The sequence below is a fragment of the Pogoniulus pusillus genome, chromosome 11 (genome assembly GCF_015220805.1).
Source record: "Pogoniulus pusillus isolate bPogPus1 chromosome 11, bPogPus1.pri, whole genome shotgun sequence".
Lineage (NCBI taxonomy): Eukaryota > Metazoa > Chordata > Aves > Piciformes > Lybiidae > Pogoniulus > Pogoniulus pusillus.
The window spans coordinates 16,538,197-16,563,333 of record NC_087274.1 but is presented as its reverse complement, the minus strand read 5'-3'; the positions used below and the strand labels follow the sequence as shown (position 1 = coordinate 16,563,333).

The following is a 25,137-nucleotide window of genomic DNA, read 5'->3' as shown; positions in this document are numbered from 1 at the left end:
GAGCAGATTGAGATGGGACGTTAGGAACAAGTTCTGCACCATGAGGGTAGTGGAACACTGGAACAGGTTGCCCAGGGAGGTGGTTGGGGCTCCATCCCTGGACTTATTCCAGGTGAGGCTCATCAGAGTTCTGGACAACCTGATGTAGTTGAGGATGTCCCTGCTAACTGCAGGGCATTTGGACTGGATGAGCTTTGGAGGTCACTTCCAGCCCAGCCCATTCTATGATTTCCATGATTCTGTGATCTCTGGAGGTCCCTTCCAGCCCCCACCACTCTATGATTCTATGATGCCAGGCAGCAACTGCTCACAGATTCACCTTCAGCAGCCAGACCTTACGAGGACCATTTCAATATGCATGAGCGTGCCTGTAGGTAGGTATCCAACACAGACACAGGCATACTTGTGCAGACAGTACATCTGCTCCGTGGAGACAGTGTGTTGTAGCTCTTGTAAATACACCTTCATTCAACTTTCATCACATTGTTCATTAGTGGTTTAAATTTTGCATAATTTGGCAGCTGCCTCTGGCGTTTCTTGAGAGGTGCTGTAATTTATTCCATATGGAAGTCAGTTGCTGTACTAAAAAGGAGTTATCGGGTTCAGTGAACCAGAGCTGTATTTGTCTAGAAGGAGGTGTCAGATGCTAAGCTAAATATGACAGGAGTTAACCAAAGTCTCCCAGCTGACAGATTCTGAGGGGTTTCTGCAGTGTTTGGTGTAAACAGGTTCAAGGCTAACACACACATCGCAAGACGCCGAGGCCGCCGGCAGGGTAAGGGAAGCACTGGAGGCTGCAGCTCTGGGTGTCCTGAGGCACCCCAGGGCCCTGGGATAGGAACACCTCTCTGAGCTGCAATCAAACTTTGGGGTGCTTGCACTACCCTAGATCCCAGAGGTTGAGCTTCTCAAACTCCCAGGGCTAGCACTGTTCTGTATCTCTGCTCCACCAAGCCCATGGGGGTCTCTGCTATAAACTGAGCTCTTCTCATCCATTTTGGGTCCTTTTGGGAATGCTGAGCAATTCCACCAGCTCTGTCTGCTGTCCTGTCCAACCAGGCCACCACCTTCCTCATTGAGGAGCATGTCCTGCTCTCAGCTGTAGCCTCAGTGCCCCCTGGAGAGGACCCATCAGATGCACAGTGAGTGAGCTTGGGGGATTTCTGTGTTTGATTGACATCATTAAAGGAGCAGTTTCAATGTTTACTCTGCAAGCAGCCACAGCAGTTTAAGGTGTCATTGCCGGCAGCTGTTTAGTCTAAACAGACTCCAGCAAGGGTTTAGCTGGACCAGGAGACTTCGTGCCTCAGAGGAGGAAGAGCACCTGCAGAGAGTGGTCTGCACACCTCGTCACAAAGGGAGTATCTCTAGCAGCTCTTCTACCTCACACATGCTTCTGCAGTGGTTCAAGCTGAGGAAAACACTCTTCCAGCACCACAAAACCATGGCTATCCACCAGGAGACCCTTCCAGCACCACAAAACCATGGCTATCCACCAGGAGATCCTTCCAGCACCACAAAACCATGGCTATCCACCAGGAGACCCTTCCAGCACCACAAAACCATGGCTATCCACTAGGAGACCCTCCATTTTTCATGGCTAGACTCAGGATGCTGACTTGCTCCTGCAGCTCTGCCACAAGTCTAGAATGATGTGGAGATAAAGAACAAGTAGAAATGCTCCTCTCTTATGGACACAACTACTGCTCCTCACCTCTCTCTCACCTTTTGCCCACTGCCAACAGCTGCAGCTGTATCTCTCCATAGACACTGCACCAGCAGCATCAGGGCCTCCTCTTCTCTAGCCTAACACATAGGAGCTCTTGAAGCCCATTCTCAGACCTTCTGCTGTGCTTCAGACACTCTGAGGTTGCTTGTCCCATAGGGCAGAGACTTGCCATAAGGAGACAAGAAGAGCTTACATTCTTTAATCTCCACTGCCAGGTATTGCCTTCAGGTGTCCACAGCAGATAGAGCTGGTGGCCTGAGCTTGTCCACACTTGTCCAGGCCACAGGATCCACATACCACTAGATTTGGGCTCTCCCATCACAGAGCAAAGTCTACAGAGGAACCTGAAACTGCAATTCCACATAGATCTGGGTGACCTACACACAAATCAGGCTTCAACTCTGCAAGGAATTGGAATGTGGATAAAGGCCTCTGGAGAACTCTTGGATGATGACTGAATCTCCACCATTTCCCACATTTCATCATAACTGCCAGACAAAAGAATTCCCAGAAGCATCTGAATAAAGGGAACTGTCTGACAGTCACAAGTCCAGCCTGATAGAGTGGATGAAGTTGTTCCCACACACCTCTGTGACATGAAGCTCCGAATGAGGTTTCAACTGACTGCTCCAAAGCCAGTTACATCCATAGATCACAGAATCACTTTGGTTGGAAAAGAGCTTTCACATCATTGAGACCAACCACCAATCCAGCACTGCTAGGTCATCACTAAACCATGTCCCTCAGCACCACATCTACATGGCTTTGAAACCCCTCCAGGGATGGGGAGTCCACCACCCTGGGCAGCCTGATCCAGGCCTTGACAACCCATATGGGCCAGAAATTGTTCCTTGTGTCATAGAATCATAGAATCAGCCAGGTTGGAAGAGACCTCCAAGATCATCCAGTCCAACCTAGCACCCAGCCCTAGCCAATCAACCAGACCATGGCACTAAGTGCCCCATCCAGGCTTTTCTTGAACACCTCCAGAGATGGCGACTCCACCACCTCCCTGGGCAGCCCATTCCAAAGCCAATCACTCTCTCTGTGAAAAACTTCATCCTAATACCCAGCCTATGTCTCCTCTGGCACAACTTGAGACTCTGTCCCCTTGTTCTGTTGCTGGGTGCCTGGGAGAATAGACCAACCCCACCTGGCTACAGCCTCCTTTCAGGTAGTTGTAGACAGCAATGAGGTCACCCCTGAGCCTCCTCTAACCTAAACCTGCTCTGGTACGACTTGAGCTTATTTCCACTTGTCCTGTCACTTGTTCTGTGGCAGAAGAGGTCAATTCCCACCCCACTCCAACCTCTTTTCAGGGAGTTGCAGACAGCCAGAAGGCATCCCCTTAGCCTCCTTTTCTCCAGGCTGAACACCCCCAGTTCCCTCAGCTGCTCCTCACAAGACTCCTGCTTCACCAGCTCCACCACCCTTGCCCGGGCAGGCTCAGCAGAGTCTCCTTTGTCTCCCGGGTGCTGCCAGGCTACTATTTCCCCGTATTAAAGCTGCCAGCAGAGATATGATTTATAAAGCTTCACCCAGAATACATCTGCACAAAAGCAGTGACACCGTGTTCCCCGTGTGGCATATGCAGGCTGAAAATAAACATTGCTGCTACATGTTCACTGCTGCAAGGGAGCGGCCAAGCAGCAGGAAATGCATGAAACATGGGGAAGGAGCCGCGCGCGCCGAGCTCGGCAGTGGGAGGTAGCTTGGAGAGCAGGAAAGGAGGCCCTGGGAGTTAAAATACACAGCAGGCAAAGAAGTGAGAGAAGCCAAGAGAGCTGAAAAAAAAATGGCACAAGAGACGAGAGAGGCAGCTGGGGGAGTTAAAACATGCAGATGGAGAGATGGCTGAGAGAGAGGGAAGACCTGGATCCAAGTGGAAAGACGACGACCAGGGACTGGCCACTTAAAATAAACTTTTGGAATGTCGAGATGCAAACGAGGGAGAGAGTTTTGCACCGAGCTGAAAAGCGCTGCTGGGAGCACGTGGCTGGGGGCAGCTCCTGCCCAGCTGCAGCACCGTCACCCACTGCCACCCGCGTCACCCACTGCCACCTGCATTACCCACTGTACCCACGTCACCCACTGCCACCTGCATTACCCACTGCACCCACGTCACCCACTGCCACCGCGTCACCCACTGCCACCCACGTCACCCACTGCACCCGCGTCACCCACTGCCACTCGCATCACCCACTGCCACCCGCATCACCCACTGCACCCGCGTCACCCACTGCCACCCACGTCACCCACTGCACCCGCGTCACCCACTGCCACTCGCATCACCCACTGCCACCCGCGTCACCCACTGCACCCGCATCACCCACTGCCACCCACGTCACCCACTGCACCCGCATCACCCACTGCCACCCGCCTCACCCACTGCCACCCGCCTCACCCACTGCCACCCGTGCACTCTCCTCCTCCGCCACAACCTCGGGTGCAAACCACTCGCTAGGGCATCCAGATGGTGACTTCTGACTGCAGAGCTGCAGCCTCCAAACAACGAGCTGTCATTCTCAGCCCTCCTGCACAGACACTCCAAGGGTTTCTATGGCTGAGTTGCTAGTCTGTGCCTTCACCTGACTCCCATTAACACCCCCCAGCCTAACTCAAACTCTATCAAACTAAAACAATTCAACTTCTCACCAGACGCTCCAAGTGTTTCCCTCAAGGAGTTTTCACCTCTGACTATGTCCTTTGGCAGAAAACTTTAAAAGACCTGAAGCTGACACCTGGACAGCAAACCCCTTGGCCATGGCTCTCACAGAATCCCAGCATAGTATGGGTGGGAAGCAACCTCTGAGGACCACCCAGTCCAACCCCCCTGCTCAAGCAGGGCACCCACAGCAGCTTGCCCAGGACCACAATATCCACGTGGGGTTGGAATCTCTCCAGAAGAGACTCCACAACCTCTCTGGGCAGCCTGCTCCAGGGCTCCAGCAGGCTCACAGCGAAGAATTTTTTTCCTCATGTTCATATGCAGCCTCCTGGATTCCAGTTTGTGCCCATTGCCTCTTGTCCTGTCCCTGGGCATCACTGAAAAGGATCTGCCCCCCTCACCACTACACCACATCTACACAGTTCTTCAATCCTGCCAGGGATGGGGAGTCTACTACTGCTCTGGGCAGCCTAGACTAGGCTGTGACAGCCCTTTAGGGGAAGAAATTGTTCCTCATGTCCAAACTCCCGTGGCACAACTTGAGACTGTTTCCTCTTGTACTTCAGCTTTTTTGCTTGGTAGAAGGGATTGACCCCCACCTGGCTCCAACCTCCTTTCAGGGAGTTGTAGAGAGCCAGAAGGTCTCCCCTCAGCCTCCTTTTCTCCAGGCTGAACAACCCCAGTCCCTCAGCTGCTCTTCAGAAGACTTCTGCTCTAAACCCTTCCCCTCCTCTGGACACATCCCAGCATCTCAATGTTCTTCTTGGAGTGAGAGGTCCAAAACTGAAGTCAGTGTTTGAGATGTGGCCTCACCAGCAGCGAGTACAGGGTCCTGGTCCTTCTGGTCATGCTATTGCTGACACAAGTCAGTTGTTTCTCTCTTCCTAGTACAAGCCACTTTGATTTAAGCTCATGGATGCTTAGCAAGACCTATGATAGTCCTCAGTGTGCCCTTTGGAGACAATCATTTACAGACCATTTTCCCACAAACTCTGAATTTTTGCACAAAACCATTTTTGTCTGCCTATGTTGATAACCAGGATCGAAAAGATCTTTTAGATTGCAGCAATAAAATTGTTCATCCTTTGGGGTGAACTCTTTTGGAGGAGGTAAACACCAGCATTAGACTGGAACCACAGTGCCTGCATGAAGCCACCAACACACAAAGCCACTCCAGTGTGAAGACTCAGAGAGACAAAAAGGCAAAAGCAATGAGCTCTGTGGTAAGAACATCACAAATCAGTGGCATTTCTGAAGTGTTTGGCACAGATGAAAACAGAAGTCCTCTCAACTGACAACAGTCAAGCAGCTTTGATGGGATTATAAAGGCTAGAATCATGCATCTGAATTGGAAGCAGGGAAGCTGCCAAGACGCTAGGGTACAAAGAGAAGAGACAATTCCTGCTCTGCTTCTACCTGCTTTGAACAAGACCTGAGCCAGGTACCCCAGAGAAAGACATGGTCAGCCCTGAGCACCTCTAGACCATAGGCTGGGAGATCCTGTGGGTGACACAGGGCCTTGGAGCATGAAAGAGGCTGCAGAGCTTTTTATTGCCAAGAAGAAGCATGAAGTGAAAACCATAATCAAAGAATGGTTTGGGTGGGAAGGGACCTTTCATTCAGTCCAACTGCCCCACAGCCAGCAGGGACATCTGCAGCTAGGGCAGTGTGCTCACAGTCCCAGACAACCTGACTGGAAATGCTTCCAGCCATGAGGCAGCTACCAGCTGTCTGAGCAACCCGGGCCAGTGTCTCACCACTGTCACAGTGAGGAACTTCTTCCTTATTTAGTCTGAATGTCCCTCTTTTGGTTTCAAACCATCACCCCTTGTCCTCTCACAGCAGCCTCTGCTAAAAAGTCTGTCCTCAGATTTCTGATTGTCCCCTTTAAGTACTGAAAGGCCACCAGAAGGTCTCCCTGGAGCCCTCTCTTCTGCAGGCTGAACACCCCCAACTCTCTCAGCCTGGCCTCACAGCAGAGCCCTTCCAGCCCTCAGAATATTTCCACCTTGCACAGAATCAGGGTGACTGGAATCTGTCCCTTGTCCTTGTATGTCTCCAGCAGCCATCTCCAGTGGCTTGCAGCATTACCAAGCCTGTGCCACCAGCACCACAGACCCTTTGAGAGAGAGTCAGGCACTGTGGCTGAAAAGGGCTGGAGGAACTTTCTGCAGGGTTCCCAGAAGAGTTTGTGTGCTCTCCCCATACCCAGGCCCTGGGAGGGACATCTTAGTGACCACCTTCAGCTGCTGGAGGGCTACTAGACTATGTCTGTGGCTTTAGATGTTAAAGATCAGTCTCCAAAGGTACAGCAGCTGCCCTGACCCTTCCATTAAGGACAGAACATTGCCCAGAGCTGTTTCTACAAGGGTAAACAAGGCTAACCACAGCTCGGGGTTATCCCTAATGGTACTAATTGCTATTTACTTTGTCAGAGGAGTGGCTTAGCCATTGTCAACAGATTTGTTTAAAGAGTGCTTCCAGCTTGGAAGTGCCCTTTAACACCTCCATCTTTCAACGCCCTAATCAGTCTCCAGAGGTTGGCAAGGTGATCCCTACTCCATGGATCATTCATGCTGCAATGAGCTGCTGATGGGTGTCCTAAGGAGCTAGGAGCACTCAGAAGCTCCAGACAGGCTCACAGCATCTCTGGGCAGAATTAAAAGTGGAGGTGACGGAAATCAAGGTGGGAAACGGACAACCTCACCACAGGGGTGAGGTTCTTTTGCTGTTAAGAACTCAGTGACAGCACAGGGGCAATGGGTGGAAGTTGTGGCATAGGAGGTTCCATGTGAACCTAAGGAGGAATTTATTCACTATGAGGGTGACAGAGCACTAGAAAAGGCTGTCCAGGGGGGTTGTGGAGTCTTCCTCTCTGGAGATATTCAAGAACCATCTGGATGCTTTCCAGTGTGATATGCTCTAGGTGATCCTGCTCTGGAAGTGGCGCTGGACCAGATGATCTTTTAAGGTCCCTTCCAGCCCCTGACATTCTGTGATTCTATGAACTCTGAAATGAGATAATTAGACATGAGGTAGTAACCCAGCCCTTCCTGGCCAGCTCTCCTAGCACTGATGCTCCATGGAGAAACCTGCCAAGAGAGATTGAGGCTTTAAAAGCCACAGAGAGCAAACTCTGCACAAAGTGTGAAGCATGTATTCTTCTAAGGAAGTGCAAGCCACAGAACGTGGCTGAAAGAAAGCCCAAGCGAATTCCAACAGGCCATAAGCAAGTCCAGCAGTGGCCACAGTGGTCTGGATAGGCCGTGTGGTCAGCAAGTCCTTACAGTCCCAATCACTGGCTGAAGAGGAGCAAAGACCTTTAGTCTGACCCCATGTGGCAGCTCTAATGGGAACTGAAAACTTAAGAGACACTTTTCCAGTGGGTTCAGAGAGTTTGGGGTCACAGTGACCTACAGAAAAGAGTTACTCAGAACGAGTCTCAGAAAGATCATTTCAAACAGTTACATCAATACAACACCTGAGCAGCAATGCTCAAACCCCATAGAACCATAGAGTTGTTTTGGTTGGAAGAGCTCTTTAAGGGCTGTCAACCCAGCACTGCCTTGTTCACACTTAAGCCATGTCCCTCAGCACTACATCTACACAGCTTTGTAATACCTGTCCTGGACAGCCTGGTCCAGAGCTTGACAAAACTTGCAAGAAGAAAAATATATTCCTAATGTCCAACCTAACCCTTCCCTGGTTCAGCGTGAGGCTGTTTCCTCTTGTTCTATCACTTGTTCCTTGGGAGAAGAGACCAACCCCACCTGGCTCCAACCTCCTTCCAGGGAGTTGTAGAGAGCCAGAAGGTCTCCTCCGAGCCTCCTTTTCTCCAGGCTGAACAACCCCAGGACCCTCAGCTGCTCCTCACAAGACTTGTGCTCCAGATGCCAAAATGAAGAAAAGTAAACATTTCAATAAGCAAAAAGAGCTTTTGATGGACCAATGATAAGAAATGTCAATGAAAAACACTTCCTAAAAAATATCTTCTCCCCTCAAAAAGCACCCCTGTGTATTTCCCACCACTTACTTTTCCAGTATGGACATAATAATTGGAGGTAGAACCAGTATAGGCATTGGCAGGACCACTCGAGTCAGAGCCGTTTCTAGCAGTGCCTGAAAAGAAAAGCAAACAAACAAAATGTTTCAAGCCAGTCTCAGGATGTAGCTGGGTGAAGAAACCAACATGTGGGAACAGAAATTGTCTGACTGGCCTGTCCTCTGTGCCCTGTGGGAGGGGATGCACCAACATACCCTACACCCTTTCAGCCTTGCCCTCATTTCACTTTGTGTCACCAAGAGTGCTCCAACAGCTTGTCATATTCCTACAGAAACCTGTTAGCACAGCCTGGAGAAAGAAGGAGCCACACAGCTGCCTGGGAGATGTTCTGTGGTGCAGGATCTCAGTATGGGTTGAGCAGCAGCTTCAGCCCTTCCTCTCCTACCTGGGTTTCAGTTCCAGTGGTGTGCTGGCGGACTGCAGCACCTTACTGCCTGCTCCAAGACTTGTTTCTGGTTTTTTATCACTGCTGATTTATGCAAAGCATCATAATGCACATCGGGAAGACACCTAACTCTGGAGCTACGGTTGGTGCTTTCCCCTGGCAGGACTCAGGAAGCAGCAAATGAAGCAGCATGCCATGTATAAATTGTCCTGAGAGGAGCCCTGGAGAAGATGGTGAGGTGAGCCAGCAAGGTGTACAGCCACCACTGTCCTCATTTATCTTTCCCAACCAGCTCTGCCAGTACACCCTGAGTGACCTGTTCTAGTGGGAGGTGTCGCTGCCCATGGCAGGGAGTTGGAACAAGATGATTGTTGAGGTCCCTTCCAACCTAAACCATTCTATGATTCTACAATTCTATTATTCTACTCACCTGTGATGCCTCAAGTACCACGACCACACATGGGGTTTGGGCAGACTTAGGCAGAGGATATTGCAGATTCTGCATGGAAATGCTGAAATTCCTCCTTATCATAGAATCATCTAGGCTGGAATAGATCCTTAAGTTCATTGAGTCCAACTATTAACCCAGCACTGCCAACATGGCCAGGCCTGGGAGCACTCAGTCCTTCCAAATGGGAGAAGGTCTCAGAGAATCATAGAATGGTCAAGGCTGGAAGGGACCTCCAAAACTCATTCAGTCCAACTCCCACTGCAGTCAGCAGGGACACCCTCAGCTTGGCCAGGCTGCCCACAGCACAGATGTCTTCCACTAAGGGGCTGCCAAATTCCCATCACAAAACACAGTGCTGAGTTCTTCAGAAAGAAGGCCCAGAATTAGATGGCAGCTGAGCAGGAGTTCTCAGAAGTCTCATGTTTGATGGTTAAACTCCTCCTAACTCACTCTTACATCTTTGTTTTATACATTGGCTGCCTTCAACTCGACCATTAGGATGGAGAGGGGAAGCTGGGTCCTGAAGCCACTTAATGTAAGTGAGGAAAGCTGGCTCCAGTGAGTATCTCCAAGCCCTTCACCAGATTGTTTTAATCTCCCTGTTAAACAACAATATGGAGAGATATTAGAGATCTCCCGGCGCTCGCCGAGGACTGCAAATCTGTACATTAATTGCTGTCTACAAAGTGCCTTAAGAGCCTTGGACAGAAGGAGTGAGGGAAATGCCAAGCATTATATTATTAACTCCTCTGCCTGGGCGTGTGCTTCGCTACATGCTTTACATTTCAGATTAAAGCCCACTTGGAAACAACATGCCTCAGACAGTCAGATGATGCTCAGAAGGCAAAACTCTGTAAGAAAGGAAGAAAAGGGAATAATTGGAGGCAGATGGCAGAGAGTAGAAGGTTAGAGGGGAAAACAAACTAGGTGTTAGGATGAGGATGAAAACATCTGGCTCACAAAGCTTCGGTTGGCAATTGTTAATGCGTCTCTGCCACCGCGAGGGTTAAAAGCTCCTCAGCTTGAAAATGAAGTATTCTTCATTTAGAAAAAGGTGTAAGTGAGCTTCACTTTGCATTCAATATCAACTGCTTACAAGTTCCCATAAAGATACCCTAAGGCTGCATAAGAACCAGGGTGCCACTGAGCCCCTCCAGGGCAGTCACCAGCAAGCACACTGAGTTTGGTGGCTACAGAACCACCCGGGCAGGTGTAACACAGATACTGAGTTGTGCTGCTCTGTCCCTCCTGCACACTGGGCAACCTCAGCCATTCCCAGCCTTCAAGAAATCGACTCAAGCTTGAGAAGAGCAGATTTAGATTGGATGTTAGGAACAAGTTCCTTACTATAAGGGTGGTGGAGCACTGGAACAGGTTGCCCAGAGAGGCAGCTGAAGCTCCTTCCCCGGAGACATTCAAGGTGAGGCTTGATGGGGCGCTGGGTGACCTGATCTGGTGGGGATGTCCCTGCTGACTGCAGGGGGGCAAGACTAGATGACCTCCAGAGGTCCCTTCCAGCCCAGCCCATTCTATGATCCTATGATTCCCACTGGCTGTGGGACTGAAAGTCAGCGGTCTACAAGCTGCCCCAAGAGCACGAGGACCTACGTGTTTTGCAGCAATTCTGGAAGACCCAACGATGTTTCCGTTGCTGTCTAAAACATCAATTCCTTCTTCCAGCTCCGTGTGCCTCATCAGGACAACGTTGCAGATATTGGCACTAGCTAAGATGAGAGAAGCAGGATGATTAGCGACGCAGCCCTGGACAATACCAAATGGCAGGCTTCTGTTTGCCGTGACAGCCCTGCAGCTTTGCTTCCATCAGTCTGCCAAGAAGTTTCTGCAAGTCAAGAGCCACTCTCATTCCAAGACAAAGATGTGATTCTTTAGAGGAAAATAAGAACCAAGATAATTTTCTTTTACTTGCAGATGGATCTTTTGCCACAATCACAAATGTACACTAGTGGTCCTGGGTGCTGGCATCCCCACATGCTCCCACCCTCCAGAGTGATCCTTCACTCAAGAGGAGGCTTCACCCTTGGACCTTCACTTCAAGAAGGATATTGAGGTGCTGGACCCTGGCGAAGGGTCTGGAGAACAAATCTTGAGGAGCGGTTGAAGGAACTGGGGTTGTTCAGCCTGGAGAAAAGGAGGCTGAGGGGAGACCTTCTGTCTCTCCACAACTCCCTGTGAGGAAGTTGGAGCCAGGAGTGGGTTGGTCTCTTCTTCTAAGTAACAATCAATAGGACAAGAGGAGATGGCCTCAGGTTGCACCAGGGGAGCTTTAGGTTGGAAAATATTTTTTCCTGAAAGTTCGGTCAAATCTCTCCAGGGATGGAGATTCCAATGCTGTCCTGGGCAGCCTCTTCCACAATTTGCTGACCCCTCCAGGGAAGAAATTCTTCCTTGTGTCCTCCCTTGGGGCAAACTGAGGCCACTTCCTCTTGATCTTATTTCCTTAGAAGAGACCAACTCCACCTAGCTCCAACCTCCTTTCAGGTAGTTGTAGAGAGCAAAATGATCTCCCCTCAGCTTCCTTTTCTCCAGGCTGAAAAACCCCAGGTCCCTCAGCAGCTTCACAGAAACCTTGTGCTCTACACCCTTCACCAGCTTCACTGCTCTTCTTTGGACACACTCCAGCACCTCAATGTCCTTCTTGCATTGAGGGCCCAAACACTGAACACAGATAACCCCAAATTCTGCTCCTCGAGTAACATATTAGGCACTGGGATTAAGAATTCGCCTTCCTGGGAGGCCAGGCACTTCTTCACATTTTCCCCAAGCCAAGCTGCTAATTCCTACAGAAGTTTGAGGTCTGCAAACCTGGCATTTCCCAGCAACCCCTCCCCACCACATTTTGCTGCAAACTTTCCAACCCCAGCTAATCCAAACCCACTGCGAGTGCCACTGCTTCCAAAAATGTGTTTCTGTGCTGCCTGATGGGTTAATATTCACTAATTAATCTCAATTCATGTCATATAACAAATGTCTAATTTTTTGAGGGTGGTGGGTGGTGAGCCCTATATGAATGCAGCTCTCTGCAAATCAAGGATGATTTGTGGTGACAAATGCTCCTTACACTCCAGAAGAAGAGGAACATACACACACGCACACTCTGTCTCTCTCTTTAATAGTCAAACTACTGGACCACTCTTGCCATCTATCAAAATCTCTGTTACCAACGCTTCAGCTCCTTAATCCAAGACAGAAAAGCAAACAGGCATCTCATTTAAAGCAAGTTTACCCTCTCTTTCTTCTCTCTGAACACTCCAATGCCCCATCCTTATAGCTGGCAGTCAAGACTGAACGTACATTGAGCACCTCTGCCATGAGGACAGGCTAAGGGAGCTGGGGTTGTTCAGCCTGGAGAAGAGAAGGCTCTGAGTAGATCTAATAGCAGCTTGTCAGTACCTGAAGTCAGTACATGAAGGATGGAGGCTGCAGTGACAGGATGAGGGGCAATGGCTTCAAACTAGAGAAAAGGATGGGAGGAACAAGTTCTGCACCATGAGGGTAGTGGAACACTGAAACAAGTTACCCAGGGAGGTGCTTGAGGCCTCATCCCTGGAGATATTCAAAATGAGGCTCAACAGGGTTCTGGACAACCTGATCTAGTTGAGGATGTCCCTGCTGACTGCAGAGGGGATTGGACTGCATGAGAATCATAGGTCCCTTCCAGCCCATTCCATTCTATGATTCTATACAGAAACAGGCCAGTGGAGATGCTCTGTCCAAGGCAGGATGCACCAGCACAAGGCTGACGATGGATCTGAAGCTCCCACCTCAGCTAGGTCCTTTTCCACACTGATCAGGTCACATTCCACATTGACCAGGTCTCAAATTAAAAATCTAATTCCAGCTACTCTTAGCTACTCCCACTCAGCTGTATGTTGACCATGGGTACCCTGCTCCCTAAGGGTCAGGACTTGGGTCCAGTCTTGCCCGACATCACCTTGAGGAAAGGACAGAGTGGATCTCCAGCAAGTTTGCTGATGGCACACAAGTGGGAGGAGTGGCTGATACCCTGCCGGGCTGTGCTGCCTTCCAGTGAGAGCTGGGCAGGCTGCAGGAGTAGGGTGGAGGGAACCTCAGCAAGTCCAGCAAGGGACCTGGGGAAGAATAACCCCCTGCAGCAGCACAGGTGAGGGGCTGAGCTGCTGGAAAGCAGCTCTGTGGCCTCTGCACAGCAAAGGAAAAGGCTTAAAGGGTAAGTTTTCTGTTAACACAGTTGAAAACAGACCCGTGAGAGTGAGCAAAATCATTTTGTTTCTTGATTTCCCCCATGCTTGGACAATTCTTGCACCACCTTTATGAACAAACAGGCTCCTATTAAAAAATTGCCCTAACCCTTACAGAAAAAAAATCACCTTCACAGATAAAACAACTCAGCACTTGCAGAGCATTGTAACCAGAGACTTCAGCAGAGTCCAGCACGTCCCTTCCCTCACACCACTGAGAAGCTAGCTGGCAAACTGCAGAAGGGTTTATTCTGTGCTCCAACAAGCCAGCAGGAGCTTTAATTCTTCACACACTTGGGTCTGTTTCTAATCAGTGCCTGCTAGAAATCTGTATTTCCAGAGCAGGAACATTTCATTACATTTTTATTGTAAAAAACCCTCATGCTACTGGGTACTTGAGAATTTGATTTGATGTGATTCAAACCAGATCCTGCAAATTAAATGCTCTTGAATTTGGGTGGTCGAAGACCAGTCAATGCTGATCATTTCTTAAACTGCTTGAGAGTGGAAAGCGCAGCTCCGTAGAGCCTTCTGAGCTGTCTCTGCCAGCAGCTTTCCATCATTTTCCTGCTGAAATGGAATCACAGCATAACAGAAAGGTTTAGGTGGGAAGAGACCTTTAAAGGTCATCCAGTTCCAAATCCCCTGCAGTCAGCAGGGACATCTGCAACTAGAACAGGTTGCTCAGAGCCCCAAACAACCTGACCTGGAATGGTTCCAGGAATGGGGAGTCTACCAACCTAGGCCAGGGTCTCACCACTCTCACTGTAAAACATTTTTTCCACCTATCCAGTCTGAATCTCCTCTTTTAGTTTCAAACCTTCACCCCACATCCTGTCACAACAGGTCCTGAGGAAAAGTCTGTCCCCAGCTTTCTTATTGGTCACCAAAAGGTCTCCCTGGAGCCTTCTCTTCTCCAGGCTGAACATCCCCAACTCTCTCTCAGCCTGGCCTCACAGCAGAGCCCTTCCAGCCCTCACACCATTGTTGTAGCCTATTCTGGTCCTGCTCCAACAGGTCCCTGTCTGTGCTGTGCTGAGAATTCTAGAGCTGGCCCCAGCACTGCAGCTGAGGTATTAGCAGAGCAGAGAGGCAGAAACACCTCCCTGCCCTTGCTGCCCACACTGCTGGGGATCATCCCAGGACAGGCTGCCCCTGGGCTGGAAGTGCATGGTGCCAGCTCACGTCCAGCTCTGCACCATCCTATCGCTGCCTACACTGACTCAGGGACACAGCAGGGATGGTGTAAATCAGGAAAGCAGGAGTCAAGTGCCCATCCCAATTGCTGTCAGTCACTGGTAGGTTTACAGCAACACTTTGAACACAGACAAGAAGAGCTGTTCCTTACCGACGGCAGGGAATGGCACAAACCTCTGGATCAAGAGCCGAGTGGCAGGAGTAAACTTGTTTGCTCTCTGAATCAGAACATTAAGGCCCACCTTTGAACAGAGAAAAAACAAGAAAGTGAGAAGCAGGAGTACTTAGCTACAAGGAGCAGGGCAGATGGCACATCTCACAGACAGCAGCAGAGCTCTTCAGGGGCAAAGGCTGAGGCCCTTCCCCATGCAAAAGCATTTGAGAATGAACCCCACCCACACAGAAGAGTTTAACAGTGTTGGGCCCAACTCTTTCTTCAAGGAATGGTTCAAATGAGTTTAAATGAAGGATCGAACCCAGCCATTGGGCTTAAACAAAGGCTTGAACCCAGCTGTTAAGTTGATCCCAACCACTGGGTTTAAACTCCGCCAAGCTAAAAGCCAACACAGAAGTTACCACAACACCACTCGATCCTTCTGGACTGGCCTGTATTTTACCCTGCTGGTCACACAAGGCCTCCAGGAACGCAGCTCAGATGAAGGCAGTTATGCTGGCTATGTCTCAGGTCACACCACAACTGCTGATGTTCCTCCCACAAACACCAAATCAGCACCAAACACTATCAACAGGTGAGCAACTTACTCAGGGCTCTACTACACCTCCAGCAGCACTCTGCCCTCTTCTTTGAGCACCAATAATCCCAGCTATTGATTGTGCTACCACTTTGCTTTTCAGCATCAACAACATCAGCTCAGCAGAAGGACACAGCTCAAAGTGTTGCTGTATTTGAAGCCAAACCACCAGACACTGTCACAGCATGACCAGAACAAAAATCCCAAGATTTTTGTTGCCTTTTCTTTCACTTCTTGCCTCAAAAGGTTCTGGCTCTGAGATGTGAACTTGAAATGCATGGGTTTTTTTTCTTTTTTACCTTTATGGTTAAGGTCTTTGAAAGCCAAGAAACAGATTTTGAAGGCCTGAAGCTGGCAACAATTGAGGCATCTGCTGCAGGTCTAACCCTGCACCTCTCCAGTCAATTCTGGAGCACTGAATACAAGCCTAGGTCAAGCTTTTTCACTTAGTGTTGACAGTGAATTTCTATACAGTAAAGGAGCTTTAGGAATCCAACAAACATAGTGGACACTGATGGTGGCACCTCAGTGCCACTGAGCAGCTCTCCAGACTGCATTGGTGAGGCCTCCACTGATTTAATGGATTCAGTGTTCCCACCTTCCAGCAGCATTGGGGCAGCTTTGTCCCATGCACTTGAAAGTAGCTGCTCCAAATGATGGAGAAAGTCAACTAGAAAGGAGGCACTGGCTGCAGAGCAGCTTATCCTTCACTCCTCAGATCATGAGATTGCTGAAGTGAAGCACTAATTGGATCTGATGAGTCCCATACAGCCAAACTAATGAAAAGAGCATTAGGAAAAGGAAGGAAAAAAATCATTCATTAGGACTGGGAGGTGAAGATGGAGGCAGAGAGATGGAAAACTGGGCTGTTTACCAACTGGAGCCTTACCAAGTCAAGGAGAACAGAACGGAGGACTACAAGGGAAGGGAAAGCAGTAACAATCTGAGTGGAGAAGGAAGTTAGTGAGGAGCAAAAGTAAGGAAAGGAGGAAAATCTTGTCAGTGGTGCCCAGTGACAGGACAAAGGCCAATGAGCACAAACTCTGCTTAGTTACACCTAAATATAAGGAAAAATTCCCCTGTGAGGGTGCTGGAGCACTGGAGCAGGCTGCCCAGAGAGGTTGTGGAATCTCCAAACCCACTTGGACATTGTGAACCCAGGCAGCCTGCTGTGGGTGACCCTGTTTTAGCCTGGGAGTTGGACTGGATGATCTCCAGAGGTTCTTTCCAATCCCTGCTGTGCTGTGATCCTGTCAAATTTCAGTCACACCCAAGATGTCCACCACAGGAAGGGACATGGTTGAAAACAAATGTGCTGGGAACAGAGCCCCAGCAGGGAGATGAGAAGGAATGCTGCAGAGAATCACAAGTCCTGTAAGAAAGATGAGGACAGACTTTTTAGCAGGGCTTTTAGCCACAAGACAAGGGGTGATGGTTTGAAACCAGAAAAGGAGATTCAGATTAGAGAGAGGGTAGAATTTTTTTTATGCTGAGGGTGGTGAAAACTGATACAGGTTGCCCAGAGAGGTGGTAGATGACACTTCCAGCTGAAGTCTGTGCAGCCATCCAGCGAGACTTGGACAGACTGGAGAGCTGGGCAGAGTGGAACCAAAGGAGGTTCAACAAGGACAGGTGCAGAGAAGTGCAGAGTCCTGCACCTGGGGAGGAAGAACAAACTGCACCAGTCCAGGCTGGGAGGTGATCTGCTGGAGAGCAGCCCTGTGCAGAGGGACCTGGGAGTGCTGGGGGAGAACATCCATGGGGCAGCAATGTGTCCCTGTGGCCAAGAGGGCAAATGGGATCCTGGGGGGCATTAAGAAGAGTGTGTCCAGCAGATCCAGGGAGGTTCTCCTCCCTCTCTACTCTGCCCTGGTGAGAGCTCATCTTGAGTACCATTCAGTTTTGGGCTCCCCAGTTGAAGAGGGACAGGGATCTGCTGGAGAGTCCAAGGGATGGCTATAAGAGTCTGGAGAGGAGAAGACTGAGAGGGGGTTTAATAAATGTTTCTAAATATCTGAGGTGGGGGTCAGGAAGGGCAGGACAGGCTCTGCTCACTTGCTCCCTGGGATAGGACAAGGAGCAATGGATGGAAGCTGTGGCACAGGAGGTTCCAGCTCAACACAAGGGGAACTTCTCAACTGTAAGGGTTCCAGAGCACTGGCACAGGCTCCCCAGAGAGGTTGTGGAGTTTCCCTCTCTGGAGACTTTCAAGGCCTGTCTGGATGTGTTGCTGTGTGACCTGAGCTAGATTGTATGGTCCTGCTCTGGCAGGGGGGCTGGACTTGATGATCTCTTTGGGTCCCTTCCAGACCCTGACATCCTGTGATCCCTGGAAACCTTCAAAGCTAGGCTGGGCTCTGAGCAATGTGCTCCAGTTGAAGATGTCCCTGATGGCTGGAGATTGAACCAGATGACCTTTAATAACCAATTCCAAACCATTCTATGATTCCATGTTAAAGAGTCTGGAAGGCAGCAGTCAGCAAACACCTGGTGGTAGCCCAGAGGCAGGGTGACAGGCACTGAGTGACTCCTCCAAGCACACCTTGTCTGTGCTTGAGGCTGGGCCTTTGGGAAAAGGCTACCACAGCTCAAATGATTTATAGGCTTGATTGCTGAATCACCAGGCTGGGTGATCACACCACTCTCCTCTAGTGTCTTCAGGTATCTGGATTTGGTACTCTTAAATCACTGAAGATGATGAGCGGGAATGGGAGTGGCTGAGCTCAGGCATCCATACCCAAGAGCCAGATACTGCTTCATTTAAGAACTTCGAGCAGCAAGCAGAAGTTTGTTACCAGCTCCTCCAACCTCCTGTGATTTTTGCTCCTGCTCCTAGCTCCACCTCCAAGAGGCATCTGGCCATGCTCCATTCCCTCCCAGCTCTCACTCTACACCAACTTCCTCTGGCTTCTAAGTGTTTCTTGAGTGCCCTAAGTGGCAGCTAGTCCTGAGGGCAGTGGGTGGCCTCTCACAAGCTGATTATGGGCATCACACCAAATTCACAGGCTGTCAATGCAGCTGCTCTGCACGGCTCACAGACAATTATCAGGGAGAAGGAGCTGGGATTAGAAAAATCCACAGGGGCACCTCCACCTAGAAAGGAGAGAGAAAAATTGGTGGGGAGGTGTGTGCTAAGTGTGTAATGGGAGCAGGGAAGGAGGAGCAACACATGGCTTGTGGCACAGAGGGCACAGCAAGGAGCAGGGCTGGTGCCCCAAAGTGCTCAGAGCAAAGGATGTTCTCCCTGCCCCAAGCCACACTGTCAAGAAAACTTAGAATCACAGAACTGTTTTGGTTGGAAAAGACATTTAGGTCAAGTCCAACTGTTAACCAAGCACTGCCAGGTCACCACTAAACCATGTCCCTCAGTGCCACACTTACAAGGTTTTTAAACTCCCTCCAGGGACTTCTAAATCATTCAGCTTTAGACCTTTCTCCAGCTTCCCTGTCCTTCTCTGGACACACTCCAGCACCTCAGCATCCTTCTAGGACTGAGAAGCCCAAAACTCAACCCAGTATTCAAGGAGTGGCCTCACTACTGCAGGGGCACAATCCCTTCCCTGGTCCTGCTCGCCACACTACTGCTGATCCAAGCCAAGACACCCTTGGCCTTCTTGGCCACCTGGGCACACATTGGCTCACATTCAGCCACTCGTGACCAACATCCTCAGGTTCTTTTCCACCAGGCACTTTGAAGCCACTCTGCACTGAACCTGGAATCTTCACGGGGTTATTGTGACCCGAGTGCAGGAGCTGGCACCTGGCATTGTTGAACCTCAGCCTATCGATCCAGCCTGGCCAGATCCCTCTGTAGAACATCTCTCTCCTCAAGTCCATCAAGGCTCCTGCCCAGCTTGATATTGTCTGAAGCTATACTTGACCCTTTCACCCTCCCAGCCTTCTGAGTATCGACCACAACACTCTGCTTGGTGCTATCTGCAACCTGCTGAGGGTGCCCTCAATCCCACTGTCTATGAAGACATTAAGCAGCACTGGTGCCAGTACTGACCCCTGAAAGACACCATTTGTCACCTGTCACTATCTGGAAATGAAGCCATTGGCCTCTAACTTCTGGAGGTGACCATCCAGTCAATCTCTTATCCACCAAATCCATCTCTCTCCAACTTAGAGAGAAGGCTGTTGAGGGGGACCACATCAAGGGCCTCCCCCACAGTTGCAGTCACCAAAGTCATTACTGACATCCATTGCCTGACTTTTGTAACCCAAGGTCAGCCAGAAGAGGATGTTCAAGCCTCCAGCAGGTACATTTGAAGTGTACAGCTCAATACAAAGCAGCCAGCCTGGGTGGCAGTCATGGTTACAGGACACTGCATCTCTCCCTTACACAAAGGAAGACAAAACACCTACTTTTGTCAGAATTTAGCTCAGGTTGCTAAGTGAGGACCACGTCTTTACTTGCCTCTGCACTGACAAGACCATAAACCCCAAACCTGTACTTAATAAAAGCCTTGCCAGGAGCTGCACACCCCAGTATATATGGAAGGGGAAGGAAGGAGTCTGGCTGCTTTATTCATGGAGGAAACTCTCCAAGAGGTGACTGATCACACACATGTGGCTTTGGTGCCCCAGGGAAGAACTGAACCCTGTATCACAAGGGGTTAGAAGGAACCTCCAGAGATGATTGAGTCTAACCCCCCCTGCCAAAATAGGATCAGCTAGGTCAGGTCACACAGGAATGCATCCAGATAGGTCTTGAAAGCCTCTAGAGAAGGAGACTCCACAACTTCTCTGGGCAGCCTGTTCCAGTGTTCTGTCACCTTTACAGTAAAGAAGTGAAGTGGAACTTCCTGTATTCCAGTTTTTATCCACTGCCTCTTGTCCTGTCACAGGACACCACAGACACCCCCTGGCTAGGTTACATACCTCTGTACATGTAAAACTCACTTTGTATAGCTGCCAGGTAACAGCCTAATAAGAGTCCATCCTGTCCACTGAGAAGGACGAATGTCAGCAGTGCCAACGTCTGTGGCACCTCCAGGTGGAGCAGACAGCAGATGGACAAGTAGCTAATGACCCAGGTGCCAAGCTGAGCAGCAATACACTGCTCACTGGGAGATGTTAGAAATGTGGCCAAATGATACTGGCAGAAGAGAGGAACCCCTTGGTGAGTTTGCACAGTGAAGCACAAGGAGCAAGATGTGGAGAGCCTTGTCAGAACCTGAAGCTATAATTGTGGAAATTAAGAACCTGATGTGCAAAGACCACAGAAACCAATGGCACCAAACCAGCTGCTGTCAGATGCTTCCAGGAGAACCACAGAATCCTCTGGATTGGAGAAGATCTTGAAGATCATCAAGTCCAACCTTCACATCAGCCCTACCAGATCATCACTAAACATTGTCATCTGTGAGGGAAGCTTGGAGATCACAGAATCACAGAATGTCAGGGGCTGCAAGGGACTTTGAAAGCTCATCCAGCCCAACTCAATGCCAGAGCAGGGTCACCCAGAGCAGATCACACAGGAAACATCCAGGCAGGTCTTACATATCTCCAGAGAGGGAGACTCCACAATCCCCCTGGGTAGCCTGTTCAGTGTTCTGTCACTCTCACAGGGGAAAAAATTCCTCCTCATGTTTCCATGGAACTTCCTGTGCCTCAGCTTCCCCCATTGCTACTTGTCCTGTCACTGGGCATCACTGAGCAGAGCCTGGCTCCAGCCTCTTGGCTCTCACCCTGCACATCTTTATAAACATATGATATAAAGATGTGGCATGAGCAGCTCGGAGATGGTGAAGGCTTGTGTGGAGTGGGCACTGCATGTGCCTGGTGCAGAGATGATGCTGAAGTGTCACACAAGAAGCTAGAGATGGGAGAGAGCTGCTGCATCAGCCCTGCTACTGATTTACCCACACTTAGCCTTCACTTCTATCCCTTCTGATGTTTCTTCACCAAAACACTGCATGGGAGAAGAGAGAAGATGCTGGACCTGGCAGAGCTTTCCTGGCATGAAGCTACACTGTGAATTTGGGAACTGGTGGAGTCACCATCTCTGGAGGTGTTTAAAAGAGATTTGGATGAGGAGCTTAGGGACATGGTCTCAGAGTTGTGTACAGGGAGGAATTAGGTTATGGTTGCACTCCATGATCCTAAGGTCTTTTCCAGCCAGGCCGTCCTGTGACTTGGGTTGGGTTTGGAGTAGGTGGGGAAAAGTATGAAGCACTGGGGGAAAATGATTTAAAAATAGAGTATTGATCCCTCCAAAAGCTCATCCTGGAGGGCTACAGAGCAGGAGCGGCAGGGGTGGCACTGGCTCAAAGACAGAAGCATTGCCTGGCTCCAACATCAATTCTTCTCTTTCTAAAATGGGGAAAGAATGAGGTTACTTGCAAAGATTTGCCACAAACTCTGGTTAATTGCAGGCAGCACAAAGCCAAAACCTCTCTCCTGCACATGTCAGACAGCAATTTGTTTGCCACTCTGGTTAGATAGAGCCAGGGAAGGTGAAGATGATGTGAAGCACAATCAAAAGTCAACTGATCTGTCATTTCAGGAGCCCCCTCCCCGCCTGGCTTGCCAACTGCAAACATGGAAGGGGCTCTCTTTAATTAATACTGGGGCTCAGCAGCCCACTGGAAGCAGTGGCACTTGTTTTCAGGTCATCTGGTCCTAATGGGCTCACACTGGGATGTGATTTGTTGCTAACTGACAGCAGTGATCAGTTAATGAGGGCTGAGGCCTCTGGACTCAGTGAAAGGAACCTCAAGGCTGCTGCTGTATTATTTGTCGTCGTCATTTAAAAGCCCCTCCAAAGGCTGGAGTAGATGCTGGATGTTAATCCAGGTATTTCTGGCTCTGCAGGGTGTTCTCCAGGCTGCTCTGCTTTTAGAATTGAGCACATACTGCCATGGAGTACCAGGACACAAGTTACTCTGTGGTTACACAAACACCAGTAGTGTCTCCAAGCCTTTTCTACATGGGCACATCACTGCACTTCCATTTCATGCCATTTTCACACACCTTGTGTGCACACACTTGGAAGCCGACCTCCATCCAGCATCAGGGAGGAGAAATTGTCCCTGAAGGCTGCTCCCCAGCATCATGGATGGAAAGCTCCTGACTCCCTGCAGTCATAATGTGGCCCTCAGAGCAGCACAATTAGAAGCCCACTGCTGTCACAGAGCTCCCAGTACCCCTCACAGACACCAATGGCATCCCAGTGAAAGCCCAGCCTGGTGGGGACTGGGACAGCTACACAAAAGGACAGAAATACCCTCCTGGCATCAACATCACTGGAGGAAGATTTCCTCTTGCACAAGCTTGAAATGCTCCATGTCCCCAGCTCCCTGGGAAGCAGCTGACCTGCTAAAGATGTCAGCCTCTGCAGAATCTGAGTGTTCAAAGCCTGCTGACCACACCAGGAGACCAGACTGAGCAATGTTAGAGGCTCCTTATGGATCACCTCAGCTATGACCTGAGCACTGTTTCCAACTCAAATGCTGGCTACAGGTCAAAGACACCATTTCAAACACCTTCAGCTCAAGATATTGATCCAACAGGAGACTGTCTCCAAAAGCTGCCACATTATCATTCTGCAGCCTCAAAATCACTCTTTTAAGTTGGACTAGGCTAACTCCCCACGAGTTAATGCCAGTGTGGATAATCTGAGTTTGCCCAGCAGCAAAGCCATGGTGCAGAAACCCAGGCAGGCACAGTGCAGGACGTGCTGGAAGCCATCAGCAGTAGAAAGCTTCCTTCTGTTGAAAAGTTTGGGCATGCACGGCCAGAAACCACCTCCCAGCAAAAATATTTTCTGGTGATGTAGACTGAATTCTGTCAATTAGAAGATAAACATGCTTGGCAATTCAAACAAACATCTCAAAAGCACTGCTGCAAGGGAGCAGTTAGTGAGGAGTGAAAGATAAGAGATATAAAGCGTTACCCACTGCTATTGAGACAGCACTTATGACAGCTCCCAAGTAGCCCTGGATGAACTTGGATGTCGGAGAAGGCTTTGGAAAGAAAAACAAAACATATTTTGAATAAACAAACTTCTGGTTATTAAAACACAAGCAAGCTTTCTCTTTGTGTGTGTATGTGTGTGTTTGTTTGCTGTGTTTTGGTTGTATTTGTTTGAAACCAGAGACAGGTTTAGTACTGTCATATTGTTCCGTGACACGCGGTCTGTCAGCTAGCAGCGGCAAAAGCAAGGAAAATGGGAGCCTCGTGAGCAAGGTTAAAGGGGATGGAAAATTAATTGGCATCAGAAAATTGTAATAATAGCAGCTTAAAGGAAGAATTTGAGTGAAACTCAGCAAATGGTACAAAATTAGCAATCCTCTACGCGAGTGATGAACCCCAACTCTCCGCATTAAATCACTGTCTCGGAAACGTTATCTCAGCGAGCTGGATGCCTTCCAGCTCAGCTTCCCATCTTGAGCTTCCCACATCCTGACACGGGATGAATGAAGGCTAAAGTGATGGAACAGCCACACCACTTCACGGCTCTGCTGCTGCTAGCACACAGGAAGCCCTCAGTTGACAGGAGCATGAACATGGAGCCATCTCCTGCCATCCAAAAGCCCAGATGCCATCTTGTGCTCATCTCCGTAAAAAACCCCGTCCCAGTCAGCAGCGGATCCTGGCTCAGCTCAAAGGCATTGAGCATTACTTAGGTGCCTCGAATGTGCCTCAGATCCTCATGCCACTTACAGCCCAGGTGTGGGCAGGACACTCATCACAGCGCTGACTCCAGCGCATCCCTTAGAGTGCAGAGCCCAGCCCTGTGCCACCGCAGCTGCCGGCGCTGTGCCACTCACCTTGGTCGCGTTGCGGTTTGCATAGTTGACGCAGGCATTGTGGCTCTGGTTCAACCACTGAAGGGGAAACAAGAAGAGAGAGGCAGAAAGGTGACTCGGGAAAAAGAAATGCCACCTACAAAGAAGCTTCCTGGGAACAGGACATCCCCCTGCTACCAGCCCTGTACTTCCAATGGGAATCCACCAAGGAACACCTTGACTGCTCAATGAGCTGCCTTCAGAGCAGGCTTAAGGGCCTACACTTCCATGGAAGTATGACCATTTACACAAAATGTGCCCCAAAAGCAGATTTTGAGCTCCTAGGCTATTTTGCATCTCCCCTGAGATGGCACAAATTGCCAGAGGCTGGATAAAGGACTCAATGATTCACTTACAGCTGATTCCAGACCTACCAAACCCTTCCCCGATTAAATCTAGCCACATCATCCTCTCATTAAGCTGAGCACTGCCAGCGCAGAACAGCAACACACATCATCAGCTTGTCCCCTAGGCACAAGCCAGCTGCTCCTTTCCGTTCCATCACGTTCTCCAGCCATTCAGACAAGTGTTACCTGCCAAAACACAGTGGATGCCAGCGTCTGGTTGGGCAAGAGAAGACCAACAACCTGCAAGAGAAGAGTGTTCTCATTAGCCAAAGCACTGCTGGTTTGCTCTCCCAGGCATGCAGTCAGAATAGCTACTGAACTTCAGGCTACTGTCTCTCCAATTTCCAGTGGTGGAATCGGGCCACATAGCTGCCCTTGAATGCTTTGCATCATTATTGCTTGCCACACACCTTGAAAAGATTCTGGCAGCAGATCCTGCCCATTAAAATCTGAGCAGTTCTTTAATCCAGATATTTCTGGAGGGTAACACAAAACCTGCACGAAGGAAAGAG

At 49.7% G+C, this 25,137-nt stretch overlaps 1 protein-coding gene across 3 annotated transcripts in view; it reads right to left on the bottom strand.

The window, feature by feature from the left end:
- SFXN5 (sideroflexin 5) overlaps nt 1-25,137 on the bottom strand; it is a 96,969-nt gene that overhangs the window by 23,853 nt on the left and 47,979 nt on the right. For all 3 annotated transcript variants that reach the window (XM_064151207.1, XM_064151209.1, XM_064151208.1), the window contains exons 7-12: nt 24,812-24,865; nt 24,261-24,317; nt 23,388-23,453; nt 14,883-14,973; nt 10,905-11,020; nt 8,431-8,516 (exon numbers count right to left, since the gene is read on the bottom strand). In XM_064151207.1, coding sequence (XP_064007277.1) covers nt 8,431-8,516; nt 10,905-11,020; nt 14,883-14,973; nt 23,388-23,453; nt 24,261-24,317; nt 24,812-24,865 — 470 coding nt within the window. The remainder of the gene's footprint in view (nt 1-8,430; nt 8,517-10,904; nt 11,021-14,882; nt 14,974-23,387; nt 23,454-24,260; nt 24,318-24,811; nt 24,866-25,137) is intronic.